The sequence below is a fragment of the Ranitomeya imitator genome, chromosome 3 (assembly GCF_032444005.1).
Source record: "Ranitomeya imitator isolate aRanImi1 chromosome 3, aRanImi1.pri, whole genome shotgun sequence".
NCBI lineage: Eukaryota > Metazoa > Chordata > Amphibia > Anura > Dendrobatidae > Ranitomeya > Ranitomeya imitator.
Window position 1 is genome coordinate 214936017 of NC_091284.1, and position 23846 is coordinate 214959862.

The 23846-nt window shown below is 42.7% G+C and overlaps 1 protein-coding gene across 4 annotated transcripts in view; it reads right to left on the bottom strand.

Annotated features, from left to right (window-relative positions):
- Nucleotides 1-23846, bottom strand: part of CSDE1 (cold shock domain containing E1) — a 63568-nt gene that overhangs the window by 1463 nt on the left and 38259 nt on the right. For 2 of the 4 annotated variants that reach the window (XM_069756127.1, XM_069756126.1), the window contains 18 exons: nucleotides 17071-17266; nucleotides 16729-16838; nucleotides 15389-15481; nucleotides 14759-14856; nucleotides 12685-12769; nucleotides 12435-12563; nucleotides 12184-12309; nucleotides 11843-12055; nucleotides 9838-9978; nucleotides 9453-9617; nucleotides 6565-6672; nucleotides 6036-6211; nucleotides 5845-5957; nucleotides 5591-5710; nucleotides 4063-4149; nucleotides 2652-2827; nucleotides 1744-1907; nucleotides 492-624 (listed from right to left, as the gene is read on the bottom strand). In XM_069756127.1, the coding sequence (XP_069612228.1) occupies nucleotides 492-624; nucleotides 1744-1907; nucleotides 2652-2827; nucleotides 4063-4149; nucleotides 5591-5710; nucleotides 5845-5957; nucleotides 6036-6211; nucleotides 6565-6672; nucleotides 9453-9617; nucleotides 9838-9978; nucleotides 11843-12055; nucleotides 12184-12309; nucleotides 12435-12563; nucleotides 12685-12769; nucleotides 14759-14856; nucleotides 15389-15481; nucleotides 16729-16838; nucleotides 17071-17266 (2433 nt within the window). The remainder of the gene's footprint in view (nucleotides 1-491; nucleotides 625-1743; nucleotides 1908-2651; nucleotides 2828-4062; nucleotides 4150-5590; nucleotides 5711-5844; nucleotides 5958-6035; nucleotides 6212-6564; nucleotides 6673-9452; nucleotides 9618-9837; nucleotides 9979-11842; nucleotides 12056-12183; nucleotides 12310-12434; nucleotides 12564-12684; nucleotides 12770-14758; nucleotides 14857-15388; nucleotides 15482-16728; nucleotides 16839-17070; nucleotides 17267-23846) is intronic. The other 2 variants (XM_069756129.1, XM_069756128.1) reach the window with 1 other exon arrangement.

The following is a 23846-nucleotide window of genomic DNA, read 5'->3' on the forward strand; positions in this document are numbered from 1 at the left end:
TAATGTAGAGACTAAATCCCACTAAAATTATCACTTTCAAAAAGGATATTCAGAAATTAAGAGTGAGTTCAAAGGCGGGCAACTAGATTACTACAAGGGATGGAAGGTTGGAAACTTTGGGTCTGTTTAGCTTCTAAATGAGATCTCCTGTGAGGCGTCTTTTTTTTTCCTTCTATGTATTAATATGTATGATCAGTACAGGAGGATTGGCACATGACTTATTCCTCCCAAAGACCATACTAAGGACCAGGGGGCACTCATTACAGGTGGAAGAAAGGAGATTCTGGCAGCCAAACAGGAAAGGGTTCTTTACAGTTCGAGCAGTCAGACTGTGGAATGCCAAACACAAGAGGTAGTAATGGGAGACACTATAACCGCTTTTAAAAAAGGGCAGGATGATTTGCTCACTATAGAAACAGTGGGTTAAAAATAACTTCGTGATAAGAAAAAAAAAAATTGGTGTTAATTATGTAGCAAGCAAATAAACTTACTTTTGTGTTATCTGGGCCTCTTGGCTGACGCACGATCATGAGACGAGGAGCACTGGCATCATCTAATGTTATGCTCTTCAGACGACTCACTAACCTATCCGGGCGAGGAGCTGCCACCAGCTCGGGGCCTTTACTGCAAGAAGATGACAAAATATACAGGTGTTTAACTGTTTTAGGCTATGTTCACACCTTGCGTCGGGTCCCTGCGGGTTCTCCCGCAGCGGATTTGATAAATCTGCAGGGCAAAACAACTGCGGTTCTCCCTGCAGATTTATCGCGGTTTGTTCCACGTTTTCCGCTGCGGGTTTCCGCCTATACTATTGATGCTGCATATGCAGCAATATGCAGCATCAATAGTAATGTTAAAAATAATAAAAATTGGTTATACTCACCCTCTGATGTCCGGATCTCCTGGGCGCTGCACCCGGCGGTCCGGTTCCAAAGATGCTGTGGGAGAAGGACCCTTCGTGACATCACGGTCATGTGACCGCGACGTCACCGCAGGTCCTGGTCGCACAGCAACTCTGACCGGACAGCCGCGTGCAGCGCCCAGGAGCTCCGGACATCAGAGGGTGAGTATAATCAGATTTTTTATTTTTTAACCCCAAATATGGTTCCCAGGGCCTGGAGGAGAGTCTCCTCTCCTCCACCCCGGGTACCACCCGCACATTATCCGCTTACTTCCCGCAACGTGGGCACAGCCCCATGGGGGAAGTAAGCGGTTCAATGTATTCCTATGGGTGCAGAATCGCAGCGATTCTGCACAAAGAAGTGACATGCTGCGGGTTGTAAACCGCTGCGTTCCCGCGCGGTTTTTCCCGCAGCATGTGCACAGCGGTTTGCGGTTTCCATAGGGTTTACATGTTACTGTAAACGCTATGGAAACTGCTGCGGACCCGCAGCATCAAAATCGCCGCGGTTCCGCGGTAAAAACCGCTAAGTGTGAATATAGCCTTAAACGGTTTCAACTGTTTTGAGGCCAACGTTTTAAAGACACCCAAATCTACATGTTGGAGAAATTCTAAACTCCATGTTATTCAGACCTTGAGAGGTCACCCAGTGAATGCCAACACTGCTCCCCTCCCCAACTGACATTTATACAGACCCTTTGATTAAAAGATCAACTTTGGGGGTTATAACCATTGGCAGCATTGTCAGATAACTTGCATAGGTGCCCCCCAGGTATATCTAGCCTTCTTGAATCCTCGTACACCATCACTTAAACATGTAGGACTCATGAGCCATCATTTACCTGATCAGTGTAACATTACAACCACTGCATTTCCCAGTTCTCTGATTGAGAATAACGGAGAACTCCACCTCGTCCCCAGCCTGCAGCTCCACTCCATCTTGTATCTCTTTTACATGGAAAAAGAGTTTCTTGCTGTCACCAATTTCATAGTTAATGAACCCAAACTAAGAAAACAAAAATATAAGGGATAGAAAAAAAAAGTCACAATTGCATTAACGCATCACACTCCTGCATTCAAAAAAAAAAATAGAAAAACGTGGAAGTGAAAGATTACAAAAAAGCTAGCATTTCTATTACCCCCTCCCCTGTAAATGGGCAGCCTTTGCAGGGACGGTCCTCAGTCTCTTTGATTGGTTTAGTTCTTTTGATTGTACCTTATGCATTGTTAACAGTACCCTGGTATTAAAGGCATAATAAAATAATGATTTCTTACTCCTCACCAGAGAATTAAGCTCAAGCCGTTAGACCATACATGTGTAAAACGGTAAGGGCTAGCCCTGATGGGGCAGAATATTTCCACCACAAGGCAGATATAGCAAGATCTGCAAAGAATAATGTAGCGTTTTTAAAATCAACCACATGTAAAATGGTGGCTTCCACAGGATGCTGATGGGAGTTTTCAAACCATCATGCAGAGATTCGAGTACTGTGTAGTGATCTGTGGCAAGTTAGCCTGTACTACTTTAAGACAGTAGTGGTACAAGTTTGATATACGTGATCGCTGCAATCCACAGCCACAGGTCTTAAATTGTAGATGTCAATTACGGTTAAGTAAAATTCTGTGCAGCCCAGCGGTAACCAAAATGAATGTCTGTCTAAAGAGCCGATTTAAATTGTTGAAGAGCCATCAATGTTATAGACTACACTATTATTACGCGAGCTTATGGAGGAGAAAAAAGGATATTCACCTGATCTTTTACACACTCAACAGTACCCCGGCGGAGGGGCTCAATGTTGCAGGCCATGGTCTGCCCATTCTGGCTTAGAACGCAGAGCTGGAACTTGACGGTTTCACCTTTCTGTAGACAATCTGCTTTATTTACCATTCCCACGATGCCAAAGGGAAAAAGGCCTTTCATGCCACCTGAGACAATATAAAAAAGGTGAGCATCTGTACAATATTTTAGTAGGCAGCCAACAATTGCGATTCCCACAATACAGTTCGGCATAAACGGGGTTGGTCCACTACTTGGCACTGGCTATCCTGGGGATCGCAGAACATGGTTATGTCTCGAGATCCCTGGGACCAATCCGCTGGCTCCAGTCTCCCCGACCTTGAAAGTATCACAATCATCCTCAGGAAGTCAGAGCGGCTACCCTCCACCGATGTAGGAGTTTTGTCCGTAGGCGGGGAGAATGAAGTCAGCTCCGATTATGCAAAGGGATCACATGACATTGTTACACAAGCCCCAGGAAAGACTGAGCAGTCAGCACTGAAACAGTGCCAGAGGAACGTAGTTTTATCATTTTACAAGGAAAAACAGGAGGGAGAGGAGGATGAGGTGCCAGGACCAAGGTGCAACACTGACGAACAATACTTTTATTGAATAAAATAAAAAAACAAACACATACAATATAATCAAAGCAGATGTCCAAAATGCAGGTGCAAAGACAATGTTGCACCTTGATCCTGGCACTTTTTTTTTTATATACTTCATATGTGCCTCGTAGGAACCTTAACTATATAGTGAAATAAAAACTTGGGTTATTTGAGATTTATTTGATTTTACTTTACAAGAGGAAAGGTGACTTGAGAATAGGTTGTTCAAGTAGTAACCCCTTTAATGAGTTAATTTGATGAGATCATACCCATCTTATTTTTTGTTTCATTAACTATTATATTAATGGAAGCAATGTGTAACAGATGGGGCAGGATGCGGATTTGTGCCCTCCCATAAACACACTTTTTCCCCACAAGTATTTTAATTAGACATTTTATTAAACTCATTGACGCTCACTGTAAGAATACTGAAATACTAAGACTTTAATGCCAAAGTCATTAAAAGGTGCTGTCCCAAAACAATAATATGTTCTTATTTACTTGACCAGAGGTGTCAAACTGCATTCCTCGAGGGCTGCAAACAGGTCATGTTTTCAGGATTTCCTTAGTATTGCACAGGTGATGGAATCATTCTGTGCAGGCGATTCAATTATCACCTGTGCAACACAAGGAAATCCTGAAAACATGACCTGTTTGCAGCCCTCGAGGAATGCAGTTTGACACCTCTGTACTTGACTGTCACTGCAAATCCCCAAAAGCCGCCAGGTTTGCTTGCCTTTGGGGTGCCAGAACTGATACCTTCATGGGTTAAGACTGACCTTGCTTGTTGGTTTCAGTGCTGGCTTGAGCTTCTGCTTCCTCAGCTTGTTCAGGAGTCTCTTCTGCTATCTTTTGTTTGTCCACTACTATAAATCGAAAAAGAAAAAAAAAATCATTACATGAATAGATGAACCCCATTAACAAGAAAGACTATGTAACCTTTAAGGTACCGTTACACTAAACGATTTACCAACGATCACGACCAGCGATACGACCTGGCCGTGATCGTTGGTAAGTCGTTGTGTGGTCGCTGGAGAGCTGTCACAGACAGCTCTCCAGCGACCAACGATGCCGAAGTCCCCAGGTAACCAGGGTAAACATCGGGTTACTAAGCGCAGGGCCGCGCTTAGTAACCCGATGTTTACCCTGGTTACCATTGTAAATGTAAAAAAAAACACTACATACTCACATTCCGGTGTCTGTCACGTCCCTCGCCGTCAGCTTCCCGCACTGACTGTGAGCGCCGGCCGTAAAGCAGAGCACAGCGGTGACGTCACCGCTGTGCTTTACGGCCGGCGCTCACAGTCTGTGCGGGAAGCTGACGGCGAGGGACGTGACAGACACCGGAATGTGAGTATGTAGTGTTTTTTTTTTTTTTTTTTTTACATTTACAATGGTAACCAGGGTAAATAACGTGTTACTAACCGCGGCCCTGCACTTAGTAACCCGATGTTTACCAGTGAACACATCGATGGATCGGTGTCACACACGCCAATTCAGCGATGACAGCGGGTGATCAGCGACCAAAAAAAAGGTCCTGATCATTCCCAGCGACCAACGATCTCCCAGCAGGGGCCTGATCGTTGGTCGCTGTCACACATAACGATTTCGTTAACGATATCGTTGCTACATCACAAAAAGCAACGATATCATTAAAGAAATCGTTATGTGTGACGGTACCTTAACTTAGAAAGGCTGGTAATTAGACTTCATTTACATTTGCCTAACAAGATAGGGAGTGATTTATAGACATGGAACACTATTGTTCTTCATGCTGTGGAGTTCATGTGAATTTCCATTTTCCTTCAATATTACAGATTACACACATTATTACATTATTAATAATGTTTTACATGTGAAAAGGGGCATATATAGACAAGCAACATACATAAGCAATACAAGGCACACACAAATACAGGAGGAGAGAGGACCCTGCCTACGAGGGCTCACAGTCTACAGGGGATGGGTGAGGATACACTAGGAGAGGGTAGAGCTGGTCGTGCGGCAGTGGACTTCAGCTCAGAATCTGGACTTTTAAGGCATATAATTGGACAATAAATCTGTATATGGCATTGCATAGAACTTAAGAGTTTTTGGCATGCAGAAAGACTTCTACAAAACCGGTATGGGCATAGTTTCTTGAAAAAAAAAAAAAAAAAAAATGATAAAAGAAATTTCCTCTTTATTAGGGGCTAAGTAAATGGAACTAAATCAAGTTACAAGTGTGAATGAGACTTTACTACTATAAATCAGAAAGAACATAAGGCTTCAGAACGCAAACAAGGAAAAGCTGTAACGGATACTTACCCTCTTCTAGAAGTTCTATCATACCCTGGTATTCAGTCTGTGTTGGATCTACACTTCGTAAGGGTCGGACTACTTTACCCCAGTACACTACTGGATCAACTTCATCAGTTGACCCGTTAACTAATGATAACAAAGAAAAGATATTAGACCATTCATGGACAACAGTAATGCCTACAAGAGCAAGTTATTTTTTCGTCGTATCTATACATTGGTAGACAGCCAGTACAGCATGAAGAATCCAGATCCAGTCTTACCTTGGTGGACCTTGGTGACCCTTTCTGCACTGATCTTGTTTCCTTTTCCTTTGGACAAGCAGTACTCCACCCTATCTCCTAGCTCAAGCTTATCCACATCTCCAGAATACTCACTACAAAGAAAAGAAATGCAAGCTTTATAGTGTTCAAGTGGACATTTTAGCACTGTAAGCCTTCCGGGTAGGAATTACCTGTAGTGAAAGAAGATTTCTTTATCGTGATTTGCAGTCTCAATGAATCCAAAGTTATCTTTTAGTGTGGCCACATAACCATGAAACCTTTTACTGTTGGAACTCCGGCCGAGAACTTTCATGGTAACTGCGCTCTGCTGACCGGTCCTTTTTGTTTCACAAATGCTGAACTCTACCTGAAGAAAGAAACCCGGATGTGAAAAACTAGTCCAGATATTCCACAATGTTCCTTTTAATCTGCACAGAAATGCCACCATTATATTATTCCTCAGCGCTTAACTTGAAGGGTTAAATGGCCAAGGATGAAGTTTTCTTTATAATGTTCCTCACCGATTTGGCACCCCTACAGCGCGATACATTTTTAAAGCAGAACTTCACAGTTGGACGGCAAAAATTACTGTCCCCTCAAATCCCAAAATAATCAGCGATTCGGGAGTGTGGGGGTTAATTTATACAACGTGCTCCAAGACTGTCTCATTATGAAGAAACATCTGTATGACACAGCAGCAAAATGCTTTGGGAAACTTACCTTGTCTCCAACTTGCGGAGGAGGGGACCCTTCCAGATCTTTCAGGTGATAAGACACAGTGAGTCTTATGCCACAGTCTTCATACGAGATGATCCCTTCCTCCCCTTCCTATGGAAGTAAAAACACATTGCATTGACACATGAACCATGAATAAAGTTTTACAGAATAAGTAAAACTATAGATTACTTGTTAGTCTGCCCCATTCCACAATAAAAGCGTACTTCCTTAACAGCCCCTGAAACGCTTATTATATTATGTCACAATGGGTTTTTCCACCGGCATTTTTAGCGTTGATGACCTGTATTCAATCTAGTCCAAACCAGCATCATAAGCGGAGAACGTGTCACGATTACTACACGAGGGACAGGCAATAGTTATACGACGTAATAGGAGGGTGAAGGACCCAGGATCTGGACACATTTTGGTACGTTACTTTAGTCCCAAATAATACCATACATTATGGCTGCCATTAACAAACAATATGGTCATTTTCTCCAGTGTAGTCACAGTCTAGCAAGCATGGAAGTCTGCCTAATGAAGACAAGTTGTTGACTGCAAAACACCGGTTCAGACATTTCCCACCAGCAGGAAAAATTGCATAGATGCCTTTTACAACAAATAGCTGCTCATGTAATACACCGATGAGCTGGCAATTAGAAGGGACACTGAGCAGGAGACCCCACGTGGGATACCAGGACAGTGGTTGTCTTTACGACATAACCCCTTCACTTTGGGGTCTGCACGGCTCCTGTGGGACGCATGGTTCCATAACCTCACGCTACAGTCAGCTACTACAATTATGCACAGGTCATGGAACACCTGAGCTTTGTGAGATTAGTAGAGATCTCCTGAAAGACTTCCATGCAGTGAAAACAATATATGTGGAGATAACCCATCTGACGCACAGGCCTTCGCTTCACATCAGTCTCCATTCACTTGAGTTATGGAAAAATGGATACAACACTAGGCAGCCCCAAAATATTTTATAGGGCCTCACTTATCATGAGAGTCTAGAAGAAAAACCTATCTTGCACCCACACCAACCAACCAGACCTCAGGTTTTTTTCTTTAAGCTGCTTTAGTAAAACAAGAATTGTGCTGTGATTAGTTACTATATGCAACACAGTTTTTGGTCTAGACACACCATTGCGCTAACAGTTCTGAAACGGTCATGCTGTGAAAATGGGATAGTCATCACCCTTTACAAGGGGGGGGAACGGGGTTAAAACATGCACCAGATTCTTGAGCTAGCCGTAATTAAGCATAGAAACCTTACGGCCGGCCACTTGTAGAAACTTCAGGTCACAAACCAATGAGAGTGTGCAAAGTCAGTAAAATATGGGGTTCAGTTACTTTGTGAATTGGACTGTACCAATATTAGTAGTAGATTGGTGGAGTCCAGAGCACCCACTACTGATCTGCCAAAATTAGGTAGCACCCAACAGCTAATAAATAAGGTGCTCTTTAAAAAGGTGAACGGTCTCAAACATTACAGCTAAGGGTGGTCATACACAAGATGTCCGCCAAACATGAAGATTCTTGGAGGATGTGCTAACTATCACTTGTCCATAAATGCCTGTTTATTAATACAAAGTTAAGGTAAGGGGTGGGGGGGGGTTTGGGGTTGGTTGACTGAAAGCTACTAGAGCATATTCAAGTAAAAGATCTGACAATTTCGTAATTTTAAAAAGGATAATGTCAGCAGACCATGCTGAACAAGTCACAGGCAGCATGGATCAGAGCCTGACTGTGATTGCGGCCACATATACTTTTCTCTGAAACTCGCCAGTATATCAAAGAAAACATAGTTGGAAGACCTGGCTAGAGACCCCAGCCAGAGACCGGACAAGTGCGACTCTGCCCCCGGCTGGTTTTCCCTGGCACTGCTAGAGGCGATTGACCGGTCTCTCCATATACACACTAATGCACGCTTAAACACAGTCACTTGCAGAAACTTGCTATATATTAAAGGGAACTTGTCACCCCCAAAAATCGAAGATGAGCTAAGCCCACCAGCATCAGGGGCTTATCTACAGCATTCTGGAATGCTGTAGATAAGCCCCCGATGTATCCGGAAAGATGTGAAAAAGAGGTTACATTCTACTCAAAGGGGCAGTTCGGTCTGATGGGCGTCGCAGTCCGGTCCTCCCATCTTCATAGGAGGACGTCCTCTTCTTGTCTTCACGCTGCGGCTCCAGCGCAGGGGTACTTTGCCTTGTAGAGGGCAGAGCAAAGTACTGCAGTGCGCAGGCACTGGGCCTCTCGGACCTTTCCAGACGCCTGCACACAGCAGTACTTTGCTCTGCCCTCAACAGGGCAGACAAAGTACGCCTGCGCCAGAGCCGCAGAGTGAATACAAGAAGAGGATGTCATCGTAAGAAGATGGGCGTCCCGGCCTGGGGCCTCCCATCGGACCAGAACAGAACCGGGACCGCCCCTGGGTGAGTATAATCTAACCTTTTTCTCATCTTTCAGGATACATCGGGGACATTCTGTAATGCTGTAGATAAGCCCCTGATGCCGGTGGGCTTACCTCATCTTCGATTTTGGGGGTGACAGGTTCCCTTTGGGGTTTTATGATCTTGGCTCAGGTAGTACAAGGGCACATCACAAATGTTATGCAAGACCACTGGTCACACCATGCTAAATCAACTTACCTTTTCTTTTTTCTATGACAAAAAAAAAAATAAAGATGACTATTAGCTGGAGTGATTTGACACAGAATAGACTATTGGCCCTTAATTAAATAACTATTGCATTTAATCTCCTGGATTATCGGGCAATCAAAGCATAAGGGGCTGATCAAAAAGGTGTCCGATTTTGGTAAGAAAAATGTCAACCATGGTTTACTGATGAATAAAGAAAAAGGGAATCCAAACCAAAATTACCTTTTCCTTTCCTTTGTTTGGGCTGGAGGACTTGGCAGAGGCAGCAGTGGCTTCTTTTTCTATGATGCCAACGAAGCGATGATCGGACTGGGTGTGGAATGAGACGGTGCCTTTGGGGAGCTTTTTAATTCTGATAGCATGATTTCTCTGGGCAGAAAGCATGTCCTGTAAAACAATTTCACTGGTTACAATTAGTAACATGTTCACAGGAGCTGAACATGTTCCAACTAAAAAACCTCAGTGCAAGGCTTACAAGTTAAAGCGCTAATTTATGTCCAACAAAGGTTTAAGGACAAAAAAAAAACAACAAAAAAAAAATATATATCTTCTAAATTTCATGACTCTGGAGGATGAAAACAGGATTGGGGGGAAAACATCTACTTACAGGGACAACAGTAAACTCCACTTCATCTGAAATATGAAGCTGGTTTCCATCCAGGACTTCACTGAAGTGAAAGAACATTCTTGCGTCCCGATCAACGCATTTTATAAAACCAAACCCATCCCTCATTGCCGCAATCACACCCTGTGAAAGGGAAACGGCGACATCAATGCAAGTCACCAGGTTCTCAGCCTACAGCTACATTGTCTACCTGGCCCTAATGCCCATGGCCCTTACGTGGTGTACATTAATAAAAAATAGCCACAGGGAACACTGCAAATACTCGGGAGTGGAATAAAGAAAAACAAAACCACACTATCATGCCTTCAGCTCCTTTGCAGATCAATGTTTTAAGAGGTTAAAAAGAGAAAAATCCCTGTCACATTTCTGCCAATTTTCACTAATCTCCATTTAGTGGGTTAGCTAGACTTTGCAAAGTTGGGGAAAATGACAGCACAGTCGTGTGTGCAGCTGGCTATCAGACTCCTGGGTCTGCATCAAAGCTAAACATTTAGGCAAAATCATTCATTTAAAAGCATTGGAACAAAGAAGTATTGCAGAGGTGGATAGACTAAAAAGGAGGTAAAAAAAAAAGAAAGTCACCAGCCAGAAACCCTGGAACTTGGTTGTATCTTAAAGGACTATTCCAAATGTGAAGCAAGCACTAGTATAAACCACTTACCAACTTACAGACATTAGGAGGTTTTGTGCCAATGTCCTCCTCGGAGAAACATCACCCCTTCTCGGTATAGGTAATTTTTTTTTTTTTTGCCTGGTGCACAGCATGGCTGCTGAAGGAAGAGCACATGATAAAGCCCATCAACAACCTCCACTGAACACCGCACAGCTCAGGACGATGGTGCTGGGAATGAAGTAGGATTAATCAAGATCAAACGGTATACAATCTTCAGCTTTATTTTTACACCATTATACAGCCTCACATGCATCGTCAGTCCATAGATAACATTGATGCATTTGTGGTGCACCAGCAGCGTGTTGATGTTCCTATCTATGGACTAACGATGTATGAAGAGGTTTTAATCATGAAAAAAATAAAGCCAAATTTTTTATTCTGTTGAGCTTGATTTGTTACGTCCTTCAGAGGAATTATACAAATCCAGTGACCTGACTCTTCCCAAGCTTTTGCTGTGCTACTGACTGGCGATGGCTGAGGTCACATGCCCCTCCGACAGTGGCCTCCAGTCAACAGCACTGTGCACAGCACTAGCTCCCTAACTTGTGAACTTGTGCAGTGTTCACTGGAGGTTGATGATGGGGTTTAACAGAGGCCATTCCATTGGCAGCCATGTTGTGGGCCAACAGTACCATGTGGACAGACTCCATTAAATAAGTGGAGCTTCTCAGAGGCAGATTGTGGAAATTAATGCGTTTTAACCTTACACCGAGAGGGACTTGTCACCTGCAGGTAAAGAGTGTTTAAATCCTGTGTAGCCGACTTACTGGATCAGTGGCTAAAGGGAGAAACTGATGCTATTCTCTCTGCAGCAGCTCTCAGTCATTGGGGCGGTGCAGGAAGCGGTTACAGCTACTGCTCACTAGACTGAGTGCGGTGGTAATCACTCCCCAGCAATGACTGACAGCCAGCGCTGTACACACATAGGCTCCACAGCAGGCTATCAGTGTGCAGGGGAATGATCAGTGAGCTGCTTAGTGAGCAGTGACAAATCGCTTCCTGCACTGCCCTGATGACTGCAAGAGAGTGGGTGCCTGCAGGATATACGTTCATTGACTAAACAGGGTTTAAACGCCATGAACCTGCAGATTGCTCAAATATATCTGCAGGTAAATAGCATTTTTTTTTTTTTTTTTTGAGGTAACAGGTTCCCTTTAAGTGGCTTATAATACAGTTTCCAACACATTTGGCAAAAGAATGGTAAAGTGGCCAATCCCTATTAAGCCTTTTCTAACATATTACTTACAAAATTCTCTGTCACTTGATTTTAAAAACACAGCCAAATCATGCAGACTGCTTGTAGATAATACTAACCATTTCTCTGGACTCATCCGTAAACTCGAAGGTATCTAGAAGAACTTCAATATTTGTGGCACGTTCCAATTTGTCCCGACGATCTGTAGAAATGTTGAATCGTACATGGTCGCCTTCAAGCAGGGTCACCTTGGATTTTGTATCTTTGTCTCCAAAAGGAAGTTCTTTAGGAATCACAAAGTCAACTTTTATACGTCCTGGTAAAGGATCATTCTAGGAAATCAAAACCGAATGTAGAAGAGAAATTAAAACCAATCGTTTTACTGCACAAAGTAACACAAGGGTACAAAGAACTTGCAGTAATTAGGCATTAAATGGATTTCCAAAAGGCCTATCCTCACCTGGTTTTTATTGGGTACTTTAGGGATAACTTTGGTAACCACACCTTCAAAGTGTTCTATGCTGATATCTTCAAAAATAACAGTTCCTGGAGCCAGGAGCCTCACATCAGTTGCAACCTCCTTACCCTGCAAAGTCAAGCTCAAACAACTTAGTGAGTGATGAGTATTTTGGGGTGTCAAAAAACAAGCCCTAGGGGGTGGAGAGGAAAAAATTTAGAATAAGGCCAAAAACAGCTTTACACTTAACTTACATTGCGATCCTTGATTGTAAATTCCACATCATCTCCAGGTTGTAAGGCATCAATGTCTCCCTTAAATTCACTGTAGTGAAAGAAGATCTCTTTTACAACATCACCCCTTTCAATGAACCCAAAGGCTTCCTGTAGACAACAAAATTGTTACAAGGTCAAACAAAAAATCATCTACGTTGAAAGTGAAATAAAACAAAAAAAAAAAAAAAAAAAAAAAATAAAAAAAAGTCAAAAGAAAAACATAATTTACCTTCATGGCACAGACAACACCCTGACAACGCATTTGCTTCCTTTTCATAAGCAGCATGATGTTACGAGCACTTACTGCACCAGTGCTAAACAAAAAAAAAAAGTAGTAAGGGACACGTCTACATCACAGTAGAACCCCCAGTCACTTCTAGTTCAGCTATCTCAATCTGTCTAGTTAGGAAGCACAAGCCATTGTGAACCTATTTCACCTGCTCTGGTGCAAACAAAAGTGACAACAGGTTCACCAAAGAGAAAGAGCAAGACAAAAGGAATAGTTTTACAAGTTGTGACCCCTAGTGACTATTTTTCATTATTCTTCTCTAGGAATAAGTGTTTTAGCAATGACAAGGACACCAGCACTAGTATGAGGCGGTACATACAACGCATTTAGGCTTCACAGATAGCCCAGCTTCTCCAGGATGGAGAAATGTAGTCTCAAGAAGGCTTTCTTGTGTCTCAAGAAGATCACAAAAGAACAAATATATATATTTCAGCTAACCCTTGCCATTCCATCTGAGGTGGTAAGTATTGGTCTGAGCATGGAGATGAAGTGTTGCTGCCACAACGCTGAACAACGTATTGGAAAATGGCTCCAGCCAGTCTGTGTTCGAAACGCGTTCAGTCGGGTGTTTGTTATTCTCCCCCACCCACCATGCCGGTCATGTTTTAGCAGCATTTTAATACGTACCAATAAAGTCTCTACATTTTATTCCTGGAGCTGGAGCCATTTCTTCTTTTCCAATACGTCTCAAGAAGATACCATGAGTACGAGTAGTGGCAGACCATGCTGTAGAAGGCATTAACCCAGCAGCAGATACCGAATCTGCGCTTTAATTCAAAGAGCAGAGAGCCCTACAAAATGACTTCCAGCAGGCTACTGGTTTGAAGTTGCTAAACAAAGACTTCAAGAAGGCCCACCATCCTGTAGTAGAACCTGATCTCACATCCCAGCACTGTGCAGCTCAATTAGCATTCGCAAGAGAACTAAATTACCCGGTCTGCCAATTGGGGCCCATTCTCTTCACATATGAAAGCAAGTTCAGGGTGTCTCAGTGGTTAGCACTGATGTTCTACAGCGCTGGGATCCTGGCAAGTCCTGCCAAGGACAACATCTGCATGGAGTTTATATGTTTGCATGGGTTTCCTCCCACATTTTAAAGAGATAAGATAAGGAATCGAGATTGTGAGCCCCCATGGAGACGACGATAATGAGGTTTGTAAAGTGCTGGGGAATAGCATGGCGCTATGCAAAGTGTAATGAATAAATTATGTTCAGACCAGACATGTCAAAGTCTGTAGGTGACACAGTGAGTGTTATGGAGTTTGCAAACATCATCCAGCATGTTTAATTGTGGGTCAACGACGATCCAGAAGTAGCATATTCATTGGTACTTTGCACCAACCTCAACAGGATAGCCAACCATGGCAGCTTTCAGGGCCTCTAAACTAGTCAACCTAGTACCCATCAGGCCTTAGGTTTCTGCAGTGGGCTCTGGGTTCCTTCTGGCGTATGACAAGGCCCGACCTTATGACGGAAATTGCTGGATGATAAAAACCATTGATGTCATTGACTTGGTCCCACGTGCTCCAGACCTGGACCCAATTAAGACATTAGTACCAGTGCAGCCAAAATCATCAATATTTTTGGCTTCTATATTTCGTTAACCAAGATCTGATGTGATCTGTGTTATTTTTTTTAATCAGAGCAGATTCAAATTGAAATAAACCAAATTACACACTTGTGATGTACCTAGTTCTCACTGCAGTACCCATCCTGTAAGCCCACTGAAAGGGAGATTAACCACTTGATGTTGAGAGATAATTTATATTATAGAATTTATTTATTGCAGGCAAAGCAATAGCTTTCTTTGTGTAATTTTGACTTTCTTACTGACAAGCATGATAAGCAAATTCAGAAATGAGGGAGAAAATTACACAAAGAAAACTACTACTTTGCTTGGGTAAGAAAACCCTCACATACTGTAGTAATGTTGGTAAAGAAATGATAGTTGTCTTTAGATGAATTAAAAAAAAAAAAAAAAAAAAAAAAAAAAAAACACTGGGTGCGAACTTACTGTTTGTTAGTTTCAATAATAAAATTGATTTTGTCTCCAGTTTCAAGCTGAATATTTCCATCCACATCTTCTAGGGTATAGGTTAAATAAAATACTTCCTGCATTGGAGGAAAAAAAGACGAAAAAAAAAAAAAAAAAAAAATCAGCATCACAATCACAAAAGGGGGCAGGAATGTCTCCTCACCTGGCTGGGGCCATTTTACAGACAGCAGCCCCCCTTCATTTACAATGGAGAAGTAAAAAATAGCTCACTGGGTGGGTGTCAATCTCCGGCACAATGCTCCCCCCACAATGGACTGCTAGGTTGCTGCAGATGCATAGCTATAACGGATTGGTGCCGTCGTGAGACAAGGGTACACACAAAAATACTTCACCCGCCAGGTACAGCAGTAGCTGACCTTTCTTTGCAGTCTCCAAAATGGCTGACGACAGGCCTGCTCTGCAGTCAAGGCCATCACTAGCTATTAAATGTAAAAGGTTTTCCTAGGACAAAGGGATTTCAATTTATAAAATTGATTGGCCATCACAGATTGAAGAGTCGCACCCCACCGAGAAGGCTTAGCAATGATTTATCTAAAAGCAGAGCAGCGAGCGACGGTGTAACGCGTTGTACACAAACGCAGGACTTACTCCATTACGCTCATAGCATACACTCCCTGAGGGACTCTGGCCAGGGGCAGCAGGGGATTTACTTTCCAAATTATGAGGCACTGCACAGACGACCTGTTAAGATACGAAAAGGAGAGTATTTGAAACACGTTTATTGATGGCACAACAGAACTGCAACCCCCCCAAAAAGCAACTTAAAAGCTCTAAAATAAAAAATTAAAAAGACCTAAAACAGTTACCGTATATACTCGAGTATAAGCCGAGAGTTTCAGCCCACTTTTTTGGGCTGAAAGTCCCCCTCTCGGCGTATACTCTAGTCATACCCAGGGGTCGGCAGGGGAGGGGGGCAGGGGCTGTGTAATTATACTCACCTACTCCCGGCGCGGTCCCTGCTTCTTCCAGCGCTGCAGTTTCTTCCTGTACTGAGCGGTCACATGGTACCGCCCATTACAGTAATGAATATGCAGCCCCACCTCCCATAGAGGAGGAGCCGCATATTCATTACTGTAATGAGCGGTAACGGTGACCGTTCACTACAGGAAGAAAATGCGGCGCCGGGGGACAGACCTCCATCGACGGCGCCAGGAGCAGGTAAGTATGATGGGGGGGCAGTGAGCGATACTCACCTGCTCCTCATGCCATCGGCGGCGCCGCTGAGTCTTCCGCGTCCTCTGGAGTGACGCTCAGGTCAGAGGGCACGGTGACGTGATTAGTGCGCGCCGCCCTCTTCCTGAACGTCGGTGCAGAGGACGCGGAAGACACAGCGGCGGAACGGGAAAGGGGAGTATGTAATTTTTTTATTTTTTTAATCGCAGCAACAGCTTTTGGGCCAAATATCTGTATGGAGCATGTTATGTGGCCATGTGCAGCATTATATGGGGGCAAATGTCTGTATGGGGCATCTTATCCGGCCATGTGCAGCATTATATGGGGGCAAAGGTCTGTATGGGGCATCTTATCCGGCCATGTGCAGCATTATATGGGGGCAAATGTCTGTATGGGGCATCTTATCCGGCCATGTGCAGCATTATATGGGGGCAAATATCTGTATGGGGCATCTTATGTGGCCATGTGCAGCATTATATGGGGCAAATATCTGTATGGAGCATCTTATGGGGCCATGTGCAGCATTATATGGGGCAAATATCTGTATGGAGCATCTTATGGGGCCATAATAAACATTTGTGCAGCATTGTATGGGGCAAATGTCTGTATGGAGCATCTTATGGGGTCATAATCAACATTTGTGCAGCATTATATGGGCATATTTTAATATGGAGTATCTTATGGAGCCCATCATAAACTGTATGGAGCATTATATGGCGCTAAGGAAATTACGTATTCTGGTATAAAACACTCACATTTCCATTAATTCTTTCTTCTGGCATAATTTCAGTTTTGATCTTTAACAATTTAACGGCAATAGGTTTACCGGTCCGCCGATCTGAGGACACTTCAAACTCCACATCATCTGTAGAAACATAGCATTTTAATAAGGTTGTGAAGTCCGCTTATATTTTATCTACATTTATAAAAACAGTAATAATTTTACGTCAATGCAAAAATAAGCTGATGATCACCACAAAATGCTGAAAGCCCAAGTGGCCATTGATGTAAGGAGCGGGTTAGAACATGGAGTTACCGAACCAATATAGAGCAAATAGGTGTGAAGGAACGGGACGCAGGCAGAGCTCAGTAGTTACCTCCCACTTTAAGCTCTTGCAGGTTTCCATTGTATTGGGAGCAGTGGAAGAATAGTCTAGCCTGACGTTCTGAACACTGTATAAATCCATACGATGTTAGCAGTTTCTCAATCATGCCCGTTTCACGCAGTACGGAAGTACCGTTGGCGTACCCATTGTGTCCATTGTTGTGGAGAAGGTTGGGGTCAAAGCTCATCTAATAAAAACAGACATTATTAGTTTCAATGACATTGAAAAATGTAATAAAAAAGGAAACAAGTTAGATAAATAATTAAAAAAACAACAAATCACTGACAAAATAAAAATGCGGAAATTAAGAAGCGACATTAAAAACAGAAACATGAAAAACATGATGTGAATGAAGGACTGCAGTTAAAGAAAAAAAATAAAAAATAAAAAGTTTGCATTTTTCTGCCCGATGAGTCAAAATTAAAAAAGCCATTGATTACAATCTTATATATTAAGCTGGTCAGACAAAAAAAATGGACAACACCTGCCAAAGTAGATCTGGTATAGGCACAACAAAGCCACACATGCAACAAGATCACGTGTCTAAACCGACGAGACATCGCACGAGATGCCCAGAACTGGCCAAACCTCAGCCTCACAGAAGCCCAAATACTGTATTTAGTAGGTTAATGAAGACCTGGTGCTGGAAAATGCTCATGCTGCGGGCTTTGACTTACAGATCTCTGATACAGGGGGGTCCTCTTCTGCTTTTTAGGCCCACACGAGGTGGAAGTAGGACTAACAGGGAGGAGTGCAGCAGATGGTGGAAGAGGCTCTGACACAGTATAGAGCTTCTCCATCACATACAGCTAAGATAGACAATTCAAGGGAAAAAAAAAATCAGAAGAAACTAACTTAAGATGTTATAGGGGTTGTCCACATCTGTGAACATTTTTTTTTTTTTTTTTTTTTTATTTAAATGCGTAAATTTGGTGCAAAAAAATAGTTTTTACTATTTGGTTTAAAAAATAAAATTTTGCATGGTTTGGCTTTGACAGGCTTTATGTGTTGCTACATCCAACTTTGGTGTGGTCTGCTGTCAAATCAATTGGACTGTCAGCAAGGCTCACTGAGATTCTCATTTAACCCATTCTGCATCCCACAATGACTAGAAAAAAAACCTCCTGTTTAAATGCCATAGAATGCAAACCCCGCACATTTTTAATTAAGCCCAACTACAAAATTGATTTTTCTGCTCAGCCAATAATACATGCATTTAAAGAGTAACCATCATTTTAATGCAACTTTGTAAAAGATTTAGGCTATGTGACCACACTGCACAATTGCTGCAGAAATGTCCGCAGCATTTCCGCAACTCCCTGCCGCGGGTAAAGCGCATGCGGAATTCGCATGTGTTTTCCCGCAAAACACAAACACAAGCGTTTTTAGCTTGCAGAATGCTTGCGCTTTTACAAGCGATTTGAAGCATCGCTTGGAAAAGTGATTGACAGGTTGGTCGCACATGTCAAGCATAGTGCTTGACAAGTGTGACCAACTTTTTACTATTGATGCTGCCTATGCTGCATCAATAGTAAAAGATAGAATGTTAAAAATAATTTTAAAAAATGGTTATTCTCACCTGCCGACGGCCCCCCACTCTCCTCAGCAGAGCTCCCGATACTTTCCCAGGGATGCTTTGCGTGAGGGACCTTCTTGACGTTATCCCAGGTGATTCGCGCAATGCATCCCTGGGGACGGAAGCGGCCGCGTGCACCGCTGAGTAGCGGGAGGACTCCGGGGGCCATCAGAAGGTAAGTATATCCCTATTTCTTATTTCAATTTTTTTTTTTTTTTTTAAACAGAAATATGGTTCCCAAGGGCCTGGAGGAGAGAGTCTCCTCTCTTCCAGACCCGGGTACCACCGCATATGAAGCGCTCACTTTACGCATGGTGGGCGTAGCCATATGCGTAAAGTGAGTGTTTCAATACAATCCCATGGCTGCGGACTCGCCGCGATTCCCAAGGAATAATGAACACGCTGCGGATTTTACCGCTATGCGATTCCACAGCGGGAAAATTCGCAGCTTGGGCACAGCAACTGCAAATCCCATTGGATTGCATGGGAATGCGGTTTTTAAGAGTTTCCGCTGTGGCAAAAAACACAGCAGAAACGCATTAAAAAAAAAAAACAAAACAAAAAAAAAAACGCAAAGTGGGCACACGGCCTTAGAGAAATTGTCTTCCTTCTCCTCCTGCACGGATTCTCAATTTATGGGTGAAATGTTTTTACAGATTTTACCATTACAGAGATAGGAGATAACAGTTGGTGCTCATAAAGAATGTCCATCTGCTTCTAGCTGCTCCTTCATATAATTGTACAAGCTTCAACTGTCCGGTCCAATCTCAATAATGGGAAAATCTGTACTCCCTGTAGAAAGTTTTTACCCATGAAATAAGGGAAGATCAATGCAGGAGAAAGAAGCAGCTTTCTCTGATTAGATTACAAAAGTTGTTTATCTCTATTCATGTATACTATCGATTTATTAAATAAAAAAAAAATAAAACGAAGTGGACAGCCACTTTAAAAAAAGTTTGAGGCCAAAAACAATTTAAAAAAGGAAACCACCACTAAAGTTCTGGGACTATAAAAAGATTCTCCACCTTAATGTGCTAAAAGATCAAGAAGACATAGCCAGAGATGGGGAACAGAGTGGCGTTACTGAAGCCAAGACTTAAGGCCCCTTCACATTAAGCGACGCTGCAGGGATACCGACAACGATCCGGATCGCTGCAGCGTCGCTGTTTGGTCGCTGGAGAGCTGTCACACAGACAGCTCTCCAGCGACCAACGATCCCGAGGTCCCCGGTAACCAGGGTAAACATCGGGTTACTAAGCGCAGGGCCGCGCTTAGTAACCCGATGTTTACCCTGGTTACCAACGTAAAAGTAAGAAAAAACAAACACTACATACTTACCTACCGCTGTCTGTCCCTGGCGCTCTGCTTCTCTGCACTCCTCCTGTACTGGCTGTGAGCACAGCGGCCGGAAAGCAGAGCGGTGACATCACCGCTGTGCTTTCCGGCTGACCGACGCTCACAGCCAGTACAGGAGGAGTGCAGAGCACAGTGCCGGGGACAGACAGCGGTAGGTAAGTATGTAGTGTTTTTTTTTTTTTTTACTTTTACGCTGGTAACCAGGGTAAACATCGGGTTACTAAGCGCGGCCCTGCGCTTAGTTACCCGATGTTTACCCTGGTTACCAGTGAAGACATCGCTGGATCGGTGTCACACATGCCGATCCAGCGATGTCCACGGGAGATCCAGCGACGAAATAAAGTTCTGGACTTTGTTCAGCGACCAACGATCTCCCAGCAGGGGCCTGATCGTTGGTCGCTGTCACACATAACGATTTCCTTAACGATATCGTTGCTACGTCACAAAAAGCAACAATATCGTTAACGATATCGTTATGTGTGAAGGTACCTTAAGTTTTTCAATGGCCGGCCATCTCAGGCAGCATGCCCTCAGTGACATACACAGACCCTACACAAGGAAACATGGTGGGGGCATCTAGGAGAGACTATCCTTACACTAGACCAGTAAAGGTGCCAGATAAGAGGCCTCACATGGTGGCAAACATATCCATCACTACAATCAGGGCCGGCTCCAGGTTTTCATGGGCCCTGGGCGAAAGAGTCCCGGTGGGCCCCTTTAACACATACCACAATTCATAATGCACCAATACGGCAGAGAAATACAGGTATAGTACAATGGCAAAGATTTCACTTACTTCTTACATTGCATGAGTGATATCTATTGTGCATTCTACATTAGCTCAGAAACCGGACAGTATAGTCCTCTATACAGAATAATGAGCCCCATATATTGCTCCAAACAGAATAATGAGCCCCATATATTGCCCCATACAGTATAATGGCCCCATATAGTGCTTCATACAGTATAATTGGCACCACATAGTCCTCTATACAGAATAATGAGCCCCATATATTGCTCCAAACAGAATAATGAGCCCCATATATTGCCCCATACAGTATAATGGCCCCATATAGTGTTTCATACAGCATAATTGGCACCACACAGTCCTCTATACAGAATAATGAGCCCCATATATTGCTCCAAACAGAATGAGCCCAATATTATGCTCCATACAGAATAATGAGCCTCATATAATGCTCCATACAGTATAATGGGCACAACAGAGTGCTCCATACAGAATGAGCCGCTTATATTGCTCCATACGGAGTTGACCCCATATAATGCTCCATACAGTATAGTGAGCCACATAATTCTCCATAGAGTATATGATGGGCCCATCTATTGCTCCATATATAATGGGCCTCATATAATGCTCCATACAGTATATGATTGGCCCCATACAGTATACCGAGTCCCATATATTGCTCCATACATAATTGGCCCCATATAAAGGTCCATATATAATTGGCCATACAAAATGCTCCATATATAATAAGTCCCATAAGATGCTTCATATATTATTGGCCCCATATACTGCTCCATATGTAATTGTCCCCATAAGATGCGCCATATTAAATTGGCTCCATATTACATTGGTCCCATATAATGCTCCCTATAGAATTGGCTTCATAAGATGCTCCCTATATTATTGGCCCCATAAGATGCTCCATATAGAATTAGCCCCATATAATGCTCCATATATGGGCCCCTTCTGATGGTCCCCATATATTGTTCCAAATATATATAAAAAAAATAAAAAAAATGAAATACTCACCTCTCGTTGCTTGACGCTGCTCTGCTCTGGACTCCTCAGCGTCGGCGTCTTCCTGCTCTCTGTGCTGCGACTGCTCAGGCAGAGGACGCGCACTGGTGACATCATCACGCCCTCTGACCTGAACGTCACAGTCAGAGGATGGAAGAAGCTGCAGCGCTGGAAACGGGAGGAGGTAAGTATCGCAAGTACCGGGCACGGAGCAGGCTGGGGGTGGGCCCCCTGCCTGCTCAGGGCCCCGGCACTTGCCCGGGTGCTGACGCCGGCCCTGACTACAATCATAGGGGCAACACAACTGTAACCGGATTTTGGCAATATTCTAATACTTATTCAATGACAGCAAATAAAAATTCTGAAAATAGTAATGAACATGTACTGGAAACCCTGGGGAAGCATTTACCCATTGCTGGAAACCAGTTATACAGTATGACAGCAGTCACCCAACCTCACCGGAAACCAGACTGGTCAAAGCTCACAAAGGGAGATGCTATATGCGCTACCTCTAGCAAGGTCATTCCTAATTTATTCTATTGCAAAAGCGGAGTCTGAACAGAAAAAAAAAAAGAAGTGATGTGACCCATAATATAAGAACACTGGCTCATTTCAGAGGTCAGCATTGCGCCATTACTGGGTTATGTCCCAGAGAAATGTAGAAAGAAACAGACAAAAAGTGGGTTTGAGGTGGTGGGTGTTCCTACACAGTCCAAAATTGTCCAAATCGGTGAGGCCAAATTTCAAGAAGACGTAACATGAATAGTAAAGAGTTTAACTCCTTCCTGACAGTTTGTATTTGCGTTTTCATTTCTCCTCCCTTTCTTCCAACAGCTATATATTTATTTTTCCCCTCAACGATTTAGCTGTACGAGGGCTTGTTCTCTTGTTGGATAAGTTGCCCTTTTGAATAACACCAAATTCCAAATGTGCTAAAACTGGTAAAAAAAAAAAACAAACAAAAAACCCACACACTAATCTTGATTTTTACTGCATTCATTGTGTGGTAGAAAATGACTGGGCCCATACACTTTTGTCCCTTTTCATCCATACTGCCGGGAAAACATGGACGGGTCATTCCTTATCAAGTGATCCAAATATGGATATTTTTTTTTACTGGACGTCTTAAGATTTTTTCAATTTTTTGTTTTTATGAAGTACAACTTAAGTCAATTACAAATTAAAAGCTTAGAATTTTTTTCTTCATCAGTTAATTTTTTTACAGATTTTTAAAGTTTTGAAAAAGTGCGGATTTTGGCCTGGTATGGCTTTACATTTTTTATCATATCTCGGGCTAGAATTAAGATAAAGAGGTGGGAGAAGCATCATTTTTCTCAGAACGTTAACGGCTTTCATTTGCTTGGTCACAAGACTGTTTCTTGATATTTTGTTTTGGGGAAATCAAATTCAAAATTTTGATGCACAATTGTGAAAAAAACGTATGTTTTAAAATTGTGAAAACATGCATGTGTTTTACTTGTGTTCTTGTTTATATTTGTACAGGGATTCAACTTGGAACCTGTCAAATTTGTATTTTTTTTTTAAGCCTTGAATCATCTGATTTTATGTTTGAGTTTCTTCCCTTTTTCTTTTCAAATTACAACTTATCGAATTCAACATTTACGGTATACGCAACAATAAAGAAACACAAAAAAAACAAATCCCGAAGTGCCAGAACAAATACATCTTAGTCATCATAACACAACTTGCTCAGCATTTTCAACCTGAATGCATTGAACAAGCCAAAAGAAAAAAAAGGTGATCATATCCTCAAGTGTGATTTTCCAAATACAGTCTCATCCTAATTATGTTAAAAACAAGATTAAAAGAACCAATATTTTTACCACCCTATTTATACATGTAACAATTTTTTTTCTATTATATCTCTAAACATGTCATTATGAAGTATTTAAGACGACTAGTACAGTAGTTAAACCCTCGTTCTATAAAATATGAACTAATCAAAACAATAGTAGGTTTTTACATTGGCCTTTTATCATCAATGTGCCCCTTCTGGTGGGTGAAGTGTAATCTTCTCCATAAGCGATTACTAGCAATTAGTGTTGAGCG